The sequence below is a fragment of the Lontra canadensis genome, unplaced genomic scaffold, assembly GCF_010015895.1.
Source record: "Lontra canadensis isolate GAN:19392208 unplaced genomic scaffold, GSC_riverotter_1.0 scaffold169, whole genome shotgun sequence".
NCBI lineage: Eukaryota > Metazoa > Chordata > Mammalia > Carnivora > Mustelidae > Lontra > Lontra canadensis.
The window spans coordinates 1,980,560-1,999,244 of NW_022631163.1; the positions used below are offsets into that span (position 1 = coordinate 1,980,560).

At 52.2% G+C, this 18,685-nt stretch overlaps 1 protein-coding gene and 2 long non-coding RNA genes across 7 annotated transcripts; 2 read left to right on the forward strand and 1 right to left on the reverse strand.

Annotated features, from left to right (window-relative positions):
* Positions 1-1,849: 1,849 nt before the first annotated feature.
* On the reverse strand, positions 1,850-15,645 carry TGIF2 (TGFB induced factor homeobox 2). 5 transcript variants are annotated; one of them, XM_032845776.1, is made up of 3 exons: positions 15,567-15,645; positions 11,775-11,999; positions 1,850-4,615 (listed from the first exon to the last, which is right to left on the reverse strand). In XM_032845776.1, the coding sequence occupies exons 2-3, from the start codon at positions 11,964-11,966 to the stop codon at positions 4,094-4,096; spliced, it is 714 nt and encodes a 237-aa protein (XP_032701667.1). In that variant the 5' UTR covers positions 11,967-11,999; positions 15,567-15,645; the 3' UTR covers positions 1,850-4,093. The 5 variants fall into 5 exon arrangements, with proteins under 5 accessions (XP_032701667.1, XP_032701666.1, XP_032701670.1 ...); XM_032845775.1 differs by having other exon boundaries at positions 15,474-15,618; XM_032845779.1 differs by lacking the exon at positions 15,567-15,645 and adding an exon at positions 15,180-15,284.
* On the forward strand, positions 6,678-7,914 carry LOC116860003. Its single transcript, XR_004381248.1, has 2 exons — positions 6,678-6,938; positions 7,388-7,914. It is a non-coding gene; the product is annotated as an uncharacterized LOC116860003 (long non-coding RNA).
* A 509-nt stretch (positions 15,646-16,154) lies between the features above and the next one.
* Positions 16,155-18,340, forward strand: LOC116860004. The gene is made up of 2 exons (XR_004381249.1): positions 16,155-16,287; positions 17,788-18,340. It is a non-coding gene; the product is annotated as an uncharacterized LOC116860004 (long non-coding RNA).
* The last annotated feature ends 345 nt before the right edge of the window (positions 18,341-18,685 follow it).

Here is an 18,685-nt window from a genome sequence, read left to right on the forward strand (position 1 = left end):
GTAGAGGGTTTTCTTTTTTTTTTAAGATTTTATTTTTTTAAGTAATCTCTGCACCCACGTGGGGCTCAGACTCACAACCCCGAGATCAAGAGTCGCATGCTCTACTGACTAAACCAGTCAGGTGCCTCCAGAAATGCATTTAAATGCTATTTCCTGGGACACCTGGGTGGCTCAGTGGGTTAAGCCTCTGCCTTCAGCTCAGGTCATGATCTCAGGGTCCTGGGATCAAACCCCGCATCGGGCTCTCTGCTCAGCAGAAAGTCTGCTTTCCTGCTCCCCACTCTCTCTGCCCATTTGTGATTTCTCTGTCAAATAAATAGATAATCTTCAAAAATAAATAAATTAATTAAATAATCATTATCTAAAGTGCTTGCTTACTCAGGGGTTCATCAGTTTGAAGCTTGTCACAGAAGATGCTTTTGGTTTCAGTTCTCTGAAAAGTATTTGTAGGAAGCCATTTCTTCTAAGGCAGTCAGACCATCCAAAAGATTTCCCCCTTTAGGGTAATATTAATATTCATTTTCCAGATGAAAATGAGAATTAAATTTATTTTGAAGAGCCCTTCCACAGAATGTCCCTGTTCTGCCAAGCCCTATGGCCAAGTGTACAGTTTGAGGGCTACTGACAGAGGAAGTGGAAAACCAGGATCTTGGATGAATGGCTAAACGCTCTCAAACCGGAGCTCTTTAATCTGGGAAACGTGAATAGGGAGGCACGGACTCCAAATTTCTAAAGGAGAATGACTTGTGGGAGATTGGACATCCTCCATCTGGGTCTGTTGTCATCAGCTGATTTGGTTCAGTATTAGAAATTTCTAGAGTTTAGCCCAAAAACCATATTGGTTAAATGCCAGTAGTCCATGAACTGCCCATCACTAGTTGAAATAAGGTCCAGGCAGATGTCAGGGTGACCTTCAAGTAAGACGGACTTGAATTCATATCCTAGCTCCATTTAATACTGGCTGTACAGTTGAGGCCAATTAATTTAACAAATCCTGTTTCTTCACTTATGAGAAGGGCATCTGCCTTCATTTGTGTATATACAAAAATTAAAGTAATAATGAACACTGGATAGGACCAGGCACAAAGCAAGGGTGTTTACTGCTGCAGGCCTTGACTTTGCACTGTTTGGGCTGCAGTGAAATGTATAGTTGCTTCATTATGAAGTAAATGAAACTCACAGCTAGCTACTTAAGCAAAAAAGGGAAATTTAGGGGTGCCTGGGTGGCTCAGTGGGTTAAGCCTCTGCTTTTGGCTCAGGTCATGATCTCAGGGTCCTGGAATCGAGCCCCCCACATCGGGCTCTCTGCTCAGCGGGGAGCCTGCTTCCTCCTCTCTCTCTGCCTGCCTCTCTGCCTACTTGTGATCTCTGTCAAATAAATAAAATCTTTAAAAAAAAAGGGGGGGGGAATTTACTAGCTTCCGTAACATGGAAGTCTAGAGGTGGTACCAGTTTCAGACATGACTAAAGCATCCATCTCACCTGTGCTGCTTTCTGTGCTGGCGTCATACTGCAGTCCTATGCTTTCCTCACTGGTTGAGGGGGAAGGATAAGGTTGCTAGCTCCTTAAGTTCCCTCACCACTCAGCAATCCCAAAGCTTGAGTGTTTATCCAGGGAAGACTGGTGCAGCTTGGGAAGCATATGCCCCCTGTCCACTATGGTGAAAAGGTTATGGACCAGGGTTGAGGCCAAAGACTAAGGATGCAGGGCGCCCAACACTGACAGGTGGCTGCTAGAGGGGGGGTACGAGTAAGGCCCTGTAAGAACTCAGCAACTGCCCCACCCCTGGACGCGGCCCAGGGTCACTGTGGATCAATCTGTTTCTGCTTTAAAAAGCAAAACAAAACAAAACCCCAAAACAACTTTATTTGACGAAAGACAAAAACAAAAGTTATTTACAGTAGTTTTTTGCTCAAATAATTCAACGGGATAACTGTGCTTCTCTAGGTTTCTCTCACAACCCAACCAAGCAGAGGCTGCCCTACCTCCAGCCTCCCCATCTCGCACAAGGGGGAAATGCCAACCAGAATTCAGCAGCATGGCTCCTCACCCCTCACCACCTCTACTGCTCAGTGCACTGTGGGAAGGAAAAGTCCCACCCCAGCCCAATACACTGCCAGGGGCTCTTGCTATAAGCGTCTTCCAACAGTGCTACCAGACCTGGGCTCAGACATGGGTGGGGTGGAACAGGCTGGGCAAACAGCAGCTTCAGCTGTCTTGAAGCTGCTGTTCTTTCTTCCCCAGCTGGGCCTCAGGAGGGCGAGGATCCCTGATCCCCCTGGGACATGCAAGGACGGGCTGGGGTGGCAAAAGAGAGAGCCTAGGAAACTTGCCCACTCAGAGAGCAAAGCTCCCTCTCCTTAAGTAACTAATCCCCATTCCCACAGCAGTGGGTAGGCCAAGCCGCTGAGAAGTCAGGTAGCCTCCCTGAAGCCTTCAGACATCATCCCAGAAAGGACAGAACACACATTGCTGCCTTTCTCCTGGCCAGGCCCACCCAAGTCAGTCAACCCCCAGGAATCTCCCCCTTGTGCCTGCCTGACTGGCAACTTCAGGAAACTAGAGGCTGAGGGCTCCTGACCTGTCTTTCGGCCCAGTAACATTATTCAGAACAAAAATATTTTGGCTAATAGTAACCTAGAATTAGTGTTTCTTAGGATATATAAAGATGGGGTGTATTGCTGCCAAATGCTGTTAGCAGTGAGACAGCAAAATAAAAAATGGAGAGGAGGGAGAAGAGTAAGACCGTGATCTAGTTCACTGAAGTTCAGAGCAGAGGGCTCTGCAACTCCAATTTAGAGAAAGGTGCAATACAAAGACACAGTGGACAGGCTTCCTAACCGATTTCCAGCCCCAGCCTCCAGAGAAGGCAGCTTCTCAGCAGCTGGGGGCATGTTCCCTGCGTCTTCCAGGAATAGGTTCTTGCCACTGTCATGGAAATAACTGTCCATCGGAGTCAGCTACAAGGGCTTCCTGACCAGTAGGTGGCTCACTTCTCTCCAACTAGGAGCTACTGGCAGCTTTTTCCGTTCTGGCCACACTAATCCCAAGTTCTTACAGGAATTCAAAACTCGGGCTGCTTGGCCAAACTTTCAAGGATAAAGAGGGGAAAACATTAAGGAGAAAAAACAAAACAAAACCAAAAAACCCACTGCCTTGGTCTAGCTTACTTCCCCTGTCCCCCAAAACATAGTAAAAACAAAAATTTAAAAAACAAAACAAAACAGAAAAACGAACAAATCAAACCAATAACCACCTGTCCGGTTTTATCATCCTTCTCTGCTCTGCGCTTAGAAGGTTTGGTCAGATTCTGTATTGGACCCTTTCTTTATTCTTAAAGGCTTTGTGCCTGACGCAGAAAAGCCAAAGCTCAAAAAGGGTTTTTTTGTGTGTGTGTCTTTTTTTTTTTGGTAAATCAAACCAACAATAAAACAACCATTTGGAATTTTGCAGAGATTTAGCTGGTCCCCGAAATAAAGATACTCCTTCCTTGTAAAACACTCACCAGCTGCAGTGGTGCCTAATTCCCAGTTCATCAGATTCCCTCAGGCAACACACATTGACTCCCCACACCTGGGCTAACTACTCCCATTAATGCAAACCCCAGCAAAAAAGGAAAAATAAAGTTTAGTGAAAACCTAAACATTCAATTGGAGTCCGTTCTGTTACATCTGCTGGGTTCCTCTTCTCTTTTGTTCACACTTATGAACTTGGACTGTCCACACTTCGCTTAACACAGAGAGGCCCAGCTCCAGGGCGTAGGTCTGAATGTGGCGGGTGTCCTGTGCCCAGCCAGGAAAGCAGGCTGGGACAGAGGTGTCCTAGGGATTCTCTGGAAAAGCAGCAGCAGCACCATGCCTGTCTCCGATCTCAATCTCATCACTGAGGAGGCCTGGAGAAACGGCAGTTAGCAGAGAGGTCCCCGTCACAGTGCAGTGACGCCAGCTGGCATCTTCCTGCTGAAGACCTCTGGACAGAGGAGATGATCCCGATGTTTGGCAGTGATCCAAGAAAACCCTCTGTATGAAAGGGAACCCAAATGGAAACCCAGGACAGCTGGCTCGAGCCTCGAGCACCCCTTTTGGCAGATGCCTACTTGGGGTTTTCAGAGACTAAGGGGATCGGAGTGTGCAGTAAGGGGGGCGATGGGTCCTGCTGCTTCTGAAGCTCCATCTCAGCAGCCCTCTGTAGCGCCACCTCCACCAGCAACTGGAAGCTACTGAAGTCCTCCTTGTCCTGCTCTGGGGGTGTGGGCGGTGGCGTGTTGAAGAGTCCACCTGTGGGGCTTCCGGCTTCAGCTCTGGTCAGTAGAGTGAGTGTGTTGCCAGGGGTCACCAGGGGCTTCGGGGGCTCCAGCTCCCCTGGTGGGAAGGGGGCTGCTGGCTTTTCCCCCTGGCCTGAGTGGAGTGGCACGGAGCACACGGACAAGGAGAGCACATTGGTGGGGGCTGGTACAGACACAGCCAGCACTGAGGGGCTGCTGCCTCGGGGCAGGGCCACATCTGAGGCCTTACCCCCGCGGCGGGAGATAGTGAATTGATTGGGGTCTTTGCCGTCCTTCCGGAGCATGTCTGGGAGAAGGCGCCGCCGGGCGTTGATGAACCAGTTACATATCTGGAATGCACAGAAGAGGCCGTGATCGGTTCACTCGGTCAAAACCAGCTATGAAGCACCTACGTTCCTGGCCCCAGAAACACGGCAGCAAACAACACAGACATAGTCCCAGCCTTCAGACAAGTTCACGTTGGGAAGAGAGAGTTAAAAAAGAAATCCTACAAGTGAATATAAAATTACAACCAGTGGTGGGGACAATAATGGGAAGACCCAATCTAGTCTTTGTGGACTCGGGGCAGAACTGACAGCAGCAGGCCAGGACACCATGGCACACCACTGAAGGGCCTCAACACTGGCCTGCTGACCTACACACCTTGCACACTGTAGCTGCCTCTCCTGGCCCTGTCTCTTCTCCCTGTTTATCGGCAGATACAGAGCATGTACCAGCTGCTGCTCAGGGCAGAGACTAGAACCCTCTCCCCCTCACCTGTGTGGCAGGATATTGGGAACTGTGTGGAATGCAGCAATGGCTCACGTTTCTCTACGGTTTGGTGAATGGATCAAGGCTCAGCTCTCCTTAAGGCTCCTGTACCAGTTTCTACCCCTGCTGATCACCTCTCCTGGCCCATTTCCAGGGCAAGCTCTTGGTTGCCATCTTCCTGTGGAGTCTGTCTCTACCTAGCCCAAGGGACAGCCACCTAGGGCAGGGGCTGGTGCCTGGAGCTGTCCTGGCTCCTTGCTCAGCAGGTACAAAAGCTCCTCTTTAGGGAAGAGCCAGAGGCTTCTAGTGGCTTCTCTTCCTCTCCATTCCAGGGGTTCTCATTTATTCCTCTTCATCTCCAGGGTCTTCCCAGTACAAACACATGCACACACACACCAGCAGGCATCAGCAGACACGGGCTGAGCTGAATGCTGGCTAAGGCTGCAGGGGAGCCCCAGAGAGAGGTAGGGCTGAACAGCTGGGTGAGGCAAAGGAAAGGAATCCAGCACCTCTGATACTAAGTTCCATGCCAGCCACCTCACTTGCATTATGTTTCATCTGTACAAGCTGGAAGGTAGTCAGCAGTGTCCTCTAAGTACTAAGGAGGGAACTGAACTCATAAAAGATGAAAGAACATGCCCAGAGTCACACAGGCTCCGAGTCTAGAGCTGGGATCCAAACCCAGGTCTCCAGACTTTATAGGGCCTGTGCTTTGCTGTGTCTTAGCAAACAGGTGGAACTGACAACCAAATAATCATGACCATAATCCTGAAAGCAAACACTTGTTGAACACAAAACATACCAGCTGCTGTTCTGAACATTTCCATCTAATTACTTAATCTCCAACTTAAGAGATAGGTACTGTGATGACCACTTTATTTGAACTGGGGAAGCAACAGAGGCCCTGATCAGAGCTCGGTAACTTGCTCACGGTCACCACTGCCAGGCAACCCCTACTGCCTGGCAGAGTACAGACTGAACAGACTGAAGCCTTTTCTGCTCCTCGGGATGCTTCCCCTCCTGCGTCCAGCCGCTGCCTCAGCAGCTCCCCGTGCCACCCCGGAGCACTGCGCCTGCTCCCTGTCGCTCTGCACGCAGGGGAAGGTGTCAGGTCACCATGACCTGGTTCACGTGAAGTAGGGATGAGGATTACTGTTAAGAAAGCAGGCTTGGGGAGGGGAACTTAGGCGTTTATTAGCAGCTGTGTGGGCACCTAGCCCCTAGCAGCACCTCCCATTTTGGCTTAGAATTCTGGGAAGAGCAGAAACCACGCTCCCACACGCTCAGCCTGGTCCACAGAAACTTGGCAGCCTGCTGTCTGTTTTGTCTTCTCATCCGCTAGAAATGCGCAGCTGAGGGGGGCCGGGTAAGGGCAGGCCTGCGTGCACGGCAGGGCCGGGCTGTGATAACAGGCCAGCAAGAACTTCTGTAGCCCCTTCCAGCTGCCGACCCATGCCCAAGTCAGGGAAAAAGCGTGTGATTTGCCCCCACTCAAGGTCCTTGGGGAGGTGGTAGGGAGAATGCCAAGGTGAATTCTGTGACTGATATGGCACAACCCAGGCTGGGTGCCTCAAAGCCTATCTCTACCACAAACCGGCCCTATGGGACCAGCGGCTGTGGGGCGATAAAGAATGTGGGAGGAATCCCTGTGGCAAACGGGAGTGGGAGGGCACCAGGAAGCTGATGAAGGCCACGAGGATCAGAGCAGGGCCTTTGAAGAAGGCGACACTCGTGCTTTCATTCTATTGTCTTTTCAGCTGTCCAAGACAGAAGCCAAAGAAGGGAGAGAAGTGAAGGCATGGAAGGACCTTTCCCAAATATCACTGGACCCCCACTTGTGTTATGACCACCTATACCGGGGTGCTCTCAAAAGCAGCTGGCTGTATTATAATCACCTTGAAGGTGAGTTTAAAAAATAGCTATCTCTTGGGGGTGCTTGGCTGGCTCAGTCGGTGGAGCGTGCAATACTTCATCTCAGAGTTGTGGGTTCAAAACCGGTATTGGGTGTGATTATTTACAAATAAAAAAATTAAAAAAAAAAAAAAGATCTCATCTGCTCTACAGGTCCGGTGGGAGTGGGGTGGGGTGGGGGCGGAGTCAGGAATGCATGTTTTTAAACAAATTCCCTGAGTTCTGCTGCCCAGACTTAGGAACCAGTGGTTTAACCCGCTCACCCCTATCCCCTCTGCTGACCCTTAGCCCCTCTCCCGCTTTGCAAAAGCCTCTCCGGTAACTCCATTTGAATGGCGTTCTAATGGCCTTGAAAGGAATGGGGAGCTCAGCTGACACCACACTGGCAATTAATTACACTGAATTCTTAGTCCATTAAATATTGTCTTTCCTTCCTACAGGAGGCTCCCCAGGGGGCAGAGATAGTGCCTGTTCTACCACTGTGTTTTCCAGCACACAGCACTGGGCCTGGCACGGAGCACACCCCCAATCAGTATGAGTGAAAGAATGGGGCCTGAACCCTCCCCGCCACGCTTCCCTTCCCTCTCCAACAGGCAGCCAGCCCCTCAGCACAGTTAGAAACCACAGCAATAAAGTGGGCTCAGAGGGTGTCACAGGGACCTGTGAAAACCCTTCACAAATGACTTTTTTTTGGTCTTACCCTCCCAACTGCCTAGCCCCAGGCAAGTACCAGCAAACCAGTTAGTTAAATGACTCATTGACTTGCTAATGAGATTGCTCTTGGGCCAGTTAAAGAAGACAATCAAAAGAACTGTCCCCGGGAGGGAGAAAACAAGCTTGGCAAAATGCAGAAGCATGCTGAAGCCAGGTGATTGGTTCTAGGAGTGCATTATAATATTCTCTTTTGTGGATATTTGCAAACGTTCTTAATAAACACTGAAATTTAAAAAATTAAACACAGGAAAAAGAGATGTCTCCAGGGACCTGGGCCAATTTTTCCAGAGTGAGAAGCTACACTTCTTTACTTTTGAGGTCCTGCCTGTTGACATTTCCCCACACTACCTCATTTTCTATCAATTCAATAATTGTTTACTGAGCACCTACCAGATACCAGGCATAGAGCTAAACTCGGGATACAGTGATATAGTGATAAGTAAGCCTCCTGTTCTAAAAAGCAGCTATACAGTCCATTGTCCAAGTGCTGACCCAGTTATGGTACCGTGGGAGTACACAGTTCCTCTGAGGGTTGAGGGTCTCCCTGGTTAGGAGTGGGAATGAAGTGGTCTGGGGTACTGATTCATGTGGCACGAGTACTGGGGGAGGCAGGGGTGAGGCTGGCTAGGCAGATAGGGGCATCTGCATAGCCGGCCATACTGTCATTAGGTGGGCAGGAGTCACTGAAGGGCTTTTAATAGTGGAATAGTGAGTGGTAAGACAATGATAGGTTGGACCAGGGAAGGAAACCCACACTTCAGAAATACTTAAGGGGTGAATGCATAGGAATTGGTGACTGATCAAATGAGCTGAGGAAGGGAAATGAAGGGGCCCACCTTAGAAAAAGAGCCAGTTTGGAGAAGTTATCCATCACCAATCAAGAAATCTGAGGTGTCTGTGAGACCACCAAGCAGAGGTAGAAGGGTGGAGGCCCTGTGGGATTCTTGGTATAGTTACCCCCCCAGGGCCACGTGGTCCCCACTGCTCCTTAACTCTCAGCAGGACTCTAGAGCAGGGTGGCCAACACCAGAACCCTTCCCATGAGGGCACACCAGGATCCAGCTGGCCCTTCCTCAGCCCAACATTTCTCTAAGTGGAATCAGGGATATATCATCCTAGGAATCCACTAGTTCTCGGAAGAAATGTTTTAGCTTCACATTTCCATTCTGATCTTGAGTAAGAGCACAGTGGCCTCCAGCAATCTAGACTTGCTCAAGTCCAGAGTCAGTGCCTTTGTCATACTACACATCACAGCCGAGTCAGCAAAGCATCATCCCCATCCACCATTTTACATTAAGTTTTACATTGGTTTCACAGTTACATTGGGAAACTGGTTATTTTACAATTTATAAGAGCAAAAGCAAGAAAGTTTTTTTTTTTAACCCAGTTTTTATACATGCTTAAGTGACATGACAGCTTAAGTGACATAATAATAAAAATGTATCAAGTTAACATGTTGCGGGGAGATGGGTCTGTGAAAAATAAATTAGAGAAACTGGCACATCACTCAGTTGTAAGAAATGGTGTCCCTGGGGCACCTGGGTGGCTCAGTCATTAAGCATCCGCCTTTGGCTCAGGTCATGATCCCAGGGTCCTGGGATCGAGCCCCACATCGGGCTCCCTGCTTGGCGGGATCCTGCTTCTCCCTTTCCCACTGCCCCCTGCCTGTGTTCCCTCTCACTGTGTCTCTCTCTGTCAAATAAATAATAAATTTTTAAAAATCTTAAAAAAAAAAAAAAAATGGTGTCCCTGACCAAAAGCAATTTCAATGCAGTGTGGCAACACAGGTAGGAGGTGCACCAGGAACACAGGAGTAGTGGCCTCAGACCTAGTCCAAGAATGCTCTCATGAGGAAATGCTTACATGGAGTGAGCCAAGTTTAGAAAAGTCATGAAGAAGCCTAGGGAGAAGGTCTGGAGGAACAGAGGGCCGAAGGTTCACAGGTCCTGGGGACGGGAAGAACGGAGAGATGAAGCTGGTAAGCTCCTGAGTTTGCATTCTCTGGAAAGGACAGTGGGGTCCATGGTGTGTGCGACACAATCAGATTTGTACTTTTGTGTTCAGGAGAATGGACTGAGGGAGTGGAGTTAGACGGGATGCTGTCCCAATTCATGAACTGCTTAATAAAGCCCATTAAAAAAAAAAGAGGAGAGAACGGACTGAGGGAAAAAGGCTGGAGGCAGAAGACCAGCAAAGAGCCCATCGAGGTGATCCTGGTTTTCAGGCTCAAGCCTTTGGCCTGTGTTGTTCTACATCCTGTGAGTTCCAGTCTTCTGGGAGGCTTGCTGACACTCCAGGCTGGCTTAGAAACACTGTTTGGGTCTCTGCTGCCTTCTGTCCCAGCAACACTTTTTACAAACACGAATGGCTAGGTCCTCCCCACTTTCCCATCCTAGACTAGACACCTTGAGGGTGGGAATGTATCTGGTTCCTCTCTGGGACCTCAGCTCTGGTTGGGAGTGCTTGGTACACTGTGAGATGCTAGGCACTATCAGACACCTGGGGTCAGTCCAAGACCTGTGATCTAGGAGATGAGGATGACAAGAGCAAAAACACCCACTCTGTGCTCACCTCACCGTGAGCCTTGAATCTTTCTTCTCCATCCCTCTTCCTTATATGCTATGCCAAGTACCACGGTCATCTCCTTTTTTCAGATGAGGAACGTGAGGCTCAGGGAGAGGCAGTGGACCTGGCCAACATCCAGGCTTCTTCTTGTGGAGAAGATGGGATCTGAGTCAGGCTCTGTAACCCTAGAGCCTTTCTCACAGACAGACTCCCATTAACCACTGCCCAGAAAGTATAAAGTCAGGTGACAGGAGTTCTGAAGGCTGAATACTCAGCGTGAGGCATCATGGAGAAGGGATGGGAACTGGGGAGACAAGGGAGGTTCCAAGGTGGGGGCGGGGTAAGGGAAGGAAGGAGAGTTAGCACCACAGATTCAAGTAAGGAATCTATTAAAGGCTAGCAAAAGAGCTAGAACAGGAGGCTGAGGGCCTTGGGGTAGAGGCTTAGCCGGCTCATAAAGGGAGCGCTGGGGACTCATGGGTCAGGGGATGGGCCTTCGCTAGACTGGGGGCCTGCTGTGTCGCCCAGGTAGATGAGAGCCAAACTGCAGTGATAGTCCAGGGTGTCTACCTCAGCGCCATGAACACAGAACAAAAACACCTATAGGTCAGCAGCCAGGCAGTTCAAAGATGATATCTTGCACTCTGATGAAAAACGGACAAGAGATTTTCAGGTATGCTCATGTGGATGGTTTACAAAGCACTTTCTTTCTTTTTTTAATATTTTATTTATTTACTTTTAGAGAGTGTGTGGGAGGTGGCGGAGTGGGAGTACGGGCATGGGACAGAGGAGGGAGAGGGACAGACAGACTCCATGCTAAGCGTGGAGCCCGATGTGGGGCTTGATCCCAGGATCCTGAGATCAAGACCTGAGCTCAAATCAAGAGTCAGAAGCTCAACCAAGCCACCCGGGTGCCCCATCTTTTCTTTCTTTCTTTTTTTTAAAAGATTTTATTTTTAAGTAATCTCTACACCCAATACAGGATGTGCATTCACAACCCCAAGGTCAAGAGTCACGTGCTCCACTGACTGAGCCAGCCAGGTGCCCCCAAAGCACTTTCACATCCAGTTCTGAATCTGCTCCTACAACAATTCGGGAGGACTACAAGCAAGGGAGGATTCGAACCCCCACTTTACAGAGGAAGAAATCAAGATGTGGTCCTTTGCTCCTATGTGGCAGAACTGGGTTTTGAACCCAGAACCTCTGAATTCTGCCCTTTCCTTGGCCATGATCCCAACTCATTTTTTTAACTACACTGCAGACCACTAGCTGCCCTTCTGCAACCAAGTCACTAAACCCTGCTCTGGGGCCAGGGGCTGAATTCCAAACACTCAGCGCCTTCTCACCTTCCCCACGGCCTCCACTGTTCATGACACCAAGACATTCATAGTGGTGCCTTGCCTCTTCAGAACTCCCCCAGATCTAGCTGCAGTCACCTCATGTCATGGTCTTCCCTTGAGGCAGAGTGGGTGTTGTCACGTGGCCACACAGTGTATCAGCGACAGGACTTAGGACTAGAACCCAGGTCACCTGCTACCTGCTCCTTACCTGCAGCACGGACAGGTTGGTCTGTCCAGAAAGGCTCAGCTTCTCCTGCTCTGAGGGGTAGGCGTTGTAGCGGTGCAAGTACAGCCAGTCCCGGAGGATCTTCACCGATTCTTTGGGCAGGTTCCCTCTGCGCTTCCTCTTGCCTGCCAGGGAGAGGAGGCCTTCGTCCTCACCCAGATCACTGTCTGACATGGTGTCTAGGGGCTAGGTGGATCTTGGGCAAGCCTGGAACAAGTGACAGAGGGGATGGGGCCATTATTACCACCCGTTCCCTTTTACCCTTTCCCTGTCTCCAAACACATCATCGTTACAGCCTGGGACACCGAAATGGAGGAATAGTAAATCAAAGTCTCAGGCCATACCTTCGCCTGGGCAACCTAGAAGGGATGAGTCTGAGATGGCTTTCATTTCATGCACTCAGTAGAGGACTACTGAGATAAGTGGCAGCTCTTTAAGAAGCAGTACCAGACTACAAAGAATTTTAGCTACCCCTGAGGTCTGTTTTCCATGCGCTGTACTGAGCACGTCACACATCTCAGTCAAATCCTTTTAAGACAGATACTACTATTATCGTCATTTTATAGATGAGAAAATCAAGACCCAGAGAGAACGCCACCTAATTTAAACAGTTACCATGTGACCCAGTAATTTCACTCCTAGACATCTACCAAAGAGAAATGAAAACCTGCGTTCACACAAAACCTTGAACACAAACGTTTATAGCAACATTATTTGTAATAGCCAAAAGGTGGAAAGAACCCAAGTGTCCATCAGTGGAGGAATGGAAAAACGAAATGTAGTCCATCCACATGGTGGAGTATTATTTGGCCATGTAAAGGAACTAAGTCCTGATCCATGCTACAGTGTGGATGAACCTTGAAAATATGCTAAGCGAGAGAAGCAAGTCATGAAAAATACATATGAGTCCGTTTTAATGACCAATTTAGAACAGGCTGGGGGAGGAGCCTAGAAGGAGGACAACTAAAGGGTATGGAGTTTCTTTCTGAGGTGATAAAAATGTTCTAAAATTGACTGTGGTGGTGGTTACATAGTTGTGAGTATACTAAAACCACTCATTTGTTTGCTTTAAATGGGTAAGTGGTAGGATATGTGAGTTACATCTCCATAAAGCTGTTATGAAAAACAAAAACAAAAACAGAAAACCCTTCACCTCCAGGATAGGGTATGGAAGCAAGGTTTGGACCGACGTTTGCCAACAACAACAACCAACTCTCGCCAGCCTCCCCAAACTCTAGCATTTTGCTGCCCAGGTCTGGAAAGTCTATTAATCACCACGGTCCTACCGCAATGGGTGTTTCACATTTACTGCACCTACTGTGCCCTGCAGTGTTGAGTCATCCCTATTGGTTGTCTCAGACATTCTCTTTTGTCATCCAGCCCCTGGCTGGGTCCATGAATCAATTCCTCAAAAATCCAGATAAATGAGCAAGGCTGGACTCTGGTTCTCTCCCCTTGGCTGTGTGACCTTGGCAAGTGTGCTCTCTCCTCTCTGGGCTTGAGCCCCCTCTTCACCTGTCAAATGTAGGAAGGGGTTTCCCTAGACAACCCAACTCAGTTACTCATCCCGACTAACTTCTGGTTCACACATGCAAAAGAGATTTACATTTTAAAACCAAAAGTTCCAGGGCAAGCTAATGCCAGAATCTCAAGGCTCCTCCCTCCTCAGCCTTTTAACAGCTACCCAGCAGGCTGGGCCAACAGACTCTGGCATCTCCCAGGTTTTGTTTCCTCGACTTGGGCCTGAGCCCAGATATCTGGGCTGGCTCGGCCAGGCTTTCGAGGGAAGGGTCTACCCTCCCAGCCAGGCCACCAGGAGGTGAGACAGGCACTGGTTAGAGGTGCCACTCCTCAGAGAACACCAACAGCAGGCTGCTTTCTGAGGTCAGGTTTCTGGGACTTAGTGGGCCAGGGCAGTTGGGATCTGGGCTCAGGGATGCAGTCTTGGCAGGCTATGAGAAGTTTACTCAGGGTTATCTGTATAAATTCCACCCTGGCTGCCAACCAAGTCCCAGTCTGCAGGGTTCCTAGGGTGGCCGGTGGAGATGACCCCTGAGCCTACAACAGACCTCTCTCCACCATGTGTCCTGCACTCCAGCCAGCTTACAATGGGGGGAGGTTTCCCACATACACACCCCACACTCACACCCAGACACACAGACTGACACACACACACACGCCCTCACCACCAGGCAACTCTGTAGCAGTGCTCAGATAACAGGCACCAATCCATCCCTTAGCTCCTTGAACCACCAAGGTTTTCACCGACAAACACAGCACACACACAGCTTACAGAGCCCACGTCTAGCACGAACAACTGGTACCCACGAAACCAGCCCAATTCCTGGCTATATGCCTACCCACAAACTCCAACCGACCCGCCCACCCACGATCTCTCAGACTGAGGAAACTCCAAACGTCATCACACCAGCGATCAATTCTTACCCCAACTGGCCCGTGGCAGCACCCTCACGACAGGACACCCGGTGCACCCTCCTATACACTCCACGACGCCGACCTGCAGCCACTCCCGCATGCACTTTCTGACAACTCCCCCAGCTCCACCGGACACTCCCCCGGGCCGCGCACTCACGCTGCATTCCCAGCAGTTCACACAAAGCGCGCAGTCTCCCCCGCGGCCCAGACCGAGTCGGAGCACATGGCTCCCGGGGCGGCGGGGAATCGGCCTGCGCTCGGGGCGCCCGCACCCCCTCAGCCCCCTACCCCGCGCTAGACTCGGCGCCCCAGCTCCCCCGCCGGCCCGCAAAGTAGGTGGGGCGGGGGCTCTGCAAGAAAGAAAACTCACGTGTCTGTCCCGGGGCAGGAAAAAGTTTGGTTCCCACCCCCTTCCCCCGTCGCTTGGCGCTGTCTGACTCTTCGGGGCGCGGGGCTGGCCGAGCCTGCGCGCTCGGCTTTGTGCTCCGAACTCGGCCCGGAGGGGGAGGGGAGGGGGCTGGGCTCCCACCTCCGCACCGCCCCCCCCCCCCAGCCCTGCGCCCAGACTCCATGTTGGCCGCCCCCTACCCTAGAGAACTGCGCGCTTCCCCCGCGGGAGGCTCGGCTCACGCTCGGCCTGCCCGAGGGTCCCGGCGCGCACAAACTTTCTTCGGGTTGCCGGCCCCACGCGCCCCGCTTCCTTGGCCCGCCTGGGAGTGACAGATGCCTCAGAGACAGACTTTCCTTTGTTCCAAAGGAAAGGGGAACTCGCGCGGGCTCCCCAGCCCCCCCAGCCCCGGGCCCTTGCCGCTGCCCCCACCCGCAGCTGTCACTATCGGCGGCCCCCACCTCGGCTCGGCCCCCGCGGGGGGGGCCGGAGGGGGGAGAGGCTGCTGGCGGTTAGCAACGTGCACTTTTTAAACCAAACAAACCCGCCCCCCGCGCGCTCACCCCGGCCCGGGGCAGGGGCGGCCCTCTCACGGGCTGGGATCGTACGGAGCTGGGCCCCCCAGAAGGGCCTCGAGAGAGCTTCCAACTTGGGGGGGGGACGGTGCGACATTCCCCCCCCACCGGCCCCCGCCCGCCCCCCAGCAGTCGCGGCTCACAAACACCAGAGCTTACACACCCACAATCGCACGCGCCAGGACGACGCCCCCTCCCCCGCCCGGCCGAGAAAAAGAAACTTTCCAAGTTGTCCGCGCGCCCCCCGCCCGACTCTGTCCCACTCCTGCGCCCCGCACTGACTTTTCCGAGCGGCTTTTCCGTCCACGCGGCCCCTGGCTCGGAGCCGAGCGTCTTGGCAGGGGGCGGGGGGCGCCGGGGGAGCGCGCCGCGTACCTGCCGGGCCTGACACTCGGCCTGACAGCTCGCGGCTGGAAAGCACCTCGCGGCCTGACGTCAGATCCCCTCTCCTCCCCCCCCCCCCCCCCCCCCCCCCCCCCCCCCCCCCCCCCCCCCCCCCGCGCTTTCCTCGCCCTCCCCCACTCGCCCGGAGGGAGAAAACAAACTTTGCGCGGAGCGCGGCGAGCTACGCCCACCCCCCGCGGGGCGGGCCGACAGCGGCCGGGGGCTTCGTCCCGCCCACCGCGCCCGGAGGGGGCGGGGCCGGGCGGGCACCTTCTTCCTGCGCCCACCCCCACCCGCAGGAATGCCACATGGCCTCCGAAGAGGAGCGGTGGGAGCCCGGCTTCGGGAGAGTCCGCTCGGGGGCAGGAAGTGGCCCGTTCCTCCTCTCTGGGAGCGTTTCCGGAGCGCCTACTGTGTGCTCCAGGCTGGGAGTGGGGGCCGTTTGCCGAGGGGTGAAGTAATGCAAAGCCTAACGTTCGTGAGACCGCTGCCTCCAGCACGTCTCCCGCCGGCGGTGTGATGGCTCCCATCGCAGCGGGAGGAAACTGAGGCCCAGTGAGCGGGGGGCTGGGGGGGGGGCGTTTACCCCAGCTGGGGAGGACCGGGCTCTGTACGCGACGCCTCAGCGGCCGCTAGAGTCGGATAAAAGGCTGCCTAGGACACAGCCCCAAAGCACGCAGCTCCTGGGTCTAGACACAAGTGGCGGCCTGAGGTAAAAACGGCGCTCGAGGAGTGTTTCTCACACAGCGATGCGGAGCGGGGCCCCTGGCGTGTACCATCCTGTGTTGCAGTCCTTGGCTTCTAGGGCTGGTGCCGTTACCTACCGGCTCCGGGCTTCCCCACGAGCTGCAGAGGCTCTGGATTTGGCTTCTGCTCACAATCAGCCGGTGTCGTTGGGCCCAGGTGGGTCCGCCGGCGGAGCCCAGGCCTTACCCCACGGAGGCCGACCACCTGACCAGACGCGCCCAGCGCCCCTCGCCCGTGTGTCTTTTCTGGGCTTACCTCACCACACCCAGCTCCAGGATGTGTCTCCTCCAGCCGTGCCAGGACTCTCGTCCCTGCGCTTGGCTCCGTACCGCAGTGTGAAACACCTGGTGGCCAACCCCGCTCCGCTTTCCCACCAGAACTTGTGTTCCTCAGAGCGCAGCAGCACAGAGCCTAAAGCCCGGCAAGGCCTTTTCTGGGCCTCTGGTTCCTCATCTGGTCCTAGATATCTAGGACCCTTGAGCAGCCTTGAAATGGCTTTTGGTCCTGATGGCCCTTAGGCAGTGGAGAAATCTGAAAATAAAAATTGAGTTCTTTCCAAACAGGCCTTGAGCCCATCAGAATGCTGATTAAATGATCGTGCAGGTGCACCTGGGCTCCCAATTGAAGCCAGATTTCCCGGCAACAGCCCAGAACCTAGTTAGCCACACTACCCTCCTCCACACTACAGCAGCACCCAGAATGCCAGTGCCACTACCCACCATGTCACAGATACGGAGACTGAGGCCCAGTGTGGAGGCCCCAAATGATTTCTTGGGGAAAGTGGTGCTCCTGTCTTAGAGAAGAGAGGCTTGGGGAATCTTAGGTAAAGGTAAAACTATGGGTCCTGGTCACTAGGCTCAAAGATTATGTGGGGCAGGGACCTTCAGGAGGGAGGGGTCTGGAAGGGGAAAGGGGTGCATCCAGGTGAGCCTGGAGCTATGACTGTCCCCAACACTCAATGCCAGGCATTGTGGTCCAGTGCATGAGAGCCAGACTTTGCTATTTGGGGGAATTCACTAGGGACCTGGGCTATGGCCCAGAGACCTCCCTACAAGTTCTGTACCCCACCCCCCCACGCCAGGGCTTCCCAAGGTTTGTGCTAGGTGGGGTGCTCTGGGGCAAATAGAAGGCACTAGCTCTTCCTCCCATAGCTGGGCCACCTGGGATCTGGATAACAAAGCAGCTTTAGGAGCCCCTCCCCAGACTTCCTGGAGGGGGAGGGGAAGGGCTGGATGTAAAAGGAGGCTGGGAGTGTGTCAGGATTGCTCTTTGTAAACGGATTTCCCCAGGTAAAGCCTAAATACTAGTGGACTCTGAGAATTACCCCATAAAGTTTTTCAACTAGTAAGTATCAGAATGTAAAATGCACGCATTCTCTCAAGCCAATAAGCCCACTTCCAGGAATCTATCATGACAAATAATTGCAGAACAATGATAAATACTTATACAAGAATGTTCTTTGCAGCACTGTTCCTTCCGGTGGAAGATTGCAGACTGCTACATACCCCTGGCCAGGAGCTGACTTCTTACAGCACCTCTGGGACCTTTCTACAGCAGGATATTGTAATGGGGTAAGTCTGTGCACACTAACCTGGGAGAGAGCCAAGGTGTATGCGTTGTGACAATTTGCAGTGTCCCAGCAGAAAAGAGTTTTGGATATCCTTGGTACCTTTATGGGAAATCCTTTAATAACTGGGAAGTTATTCTTACAGCCTTTTTCTCTCCAGGTTTGCTATTCACCTCCACTTTTCACATATGAAAAAAACTGGGTCCGTGAGGGAAGGGACTTGCCTGATAAGCTGGGGTCCTGACTCCTGGGACAGATCTGGGGTGGGGCCTGGATGGGAAGGACCGATAGGTATGGTGTCAGCCCCTAGACTCACCTGGTTGCTTCCTGTAGGCCATTTTAGGAAAAGGTCCAGAAACAAGACCCCTCAGGCCAGAAAAGGGACTGAATAGGTTGCATAAGGCAACTCCTGCTTTTGTACTGGAAAACCCAAATAAAAGGCTGCTACTGATGGGGCTCCCTGTTGTGCCTGTTTCTGGTGAATTTGGTTACCACTTAGGTAAAAATAAATGTCATGTAAATCCACTTTCATTAAAGAAAAAAAAGAAAAGCCACTGCCTTTTTTACCTGGGTTTGATGGAAGTAGGGTAAGGGACCAATATTTACCTGGAGCCAGTTGGAGCCAAGGCTAGATTTGGCAACATAAAGGAAATGGGGTTCTGTGGGGTGGAGGGGAAGAGTCCAGAAAAGTCCAGGGTCAGTGAGTAATTCAGGAAACAGTGGAATCAGTCAGCTGGTAGGGCCTTGAAGGCCAGGGTACGGAATTTGGATTTTGCCTTGTGGGCAGTAGGGAGCT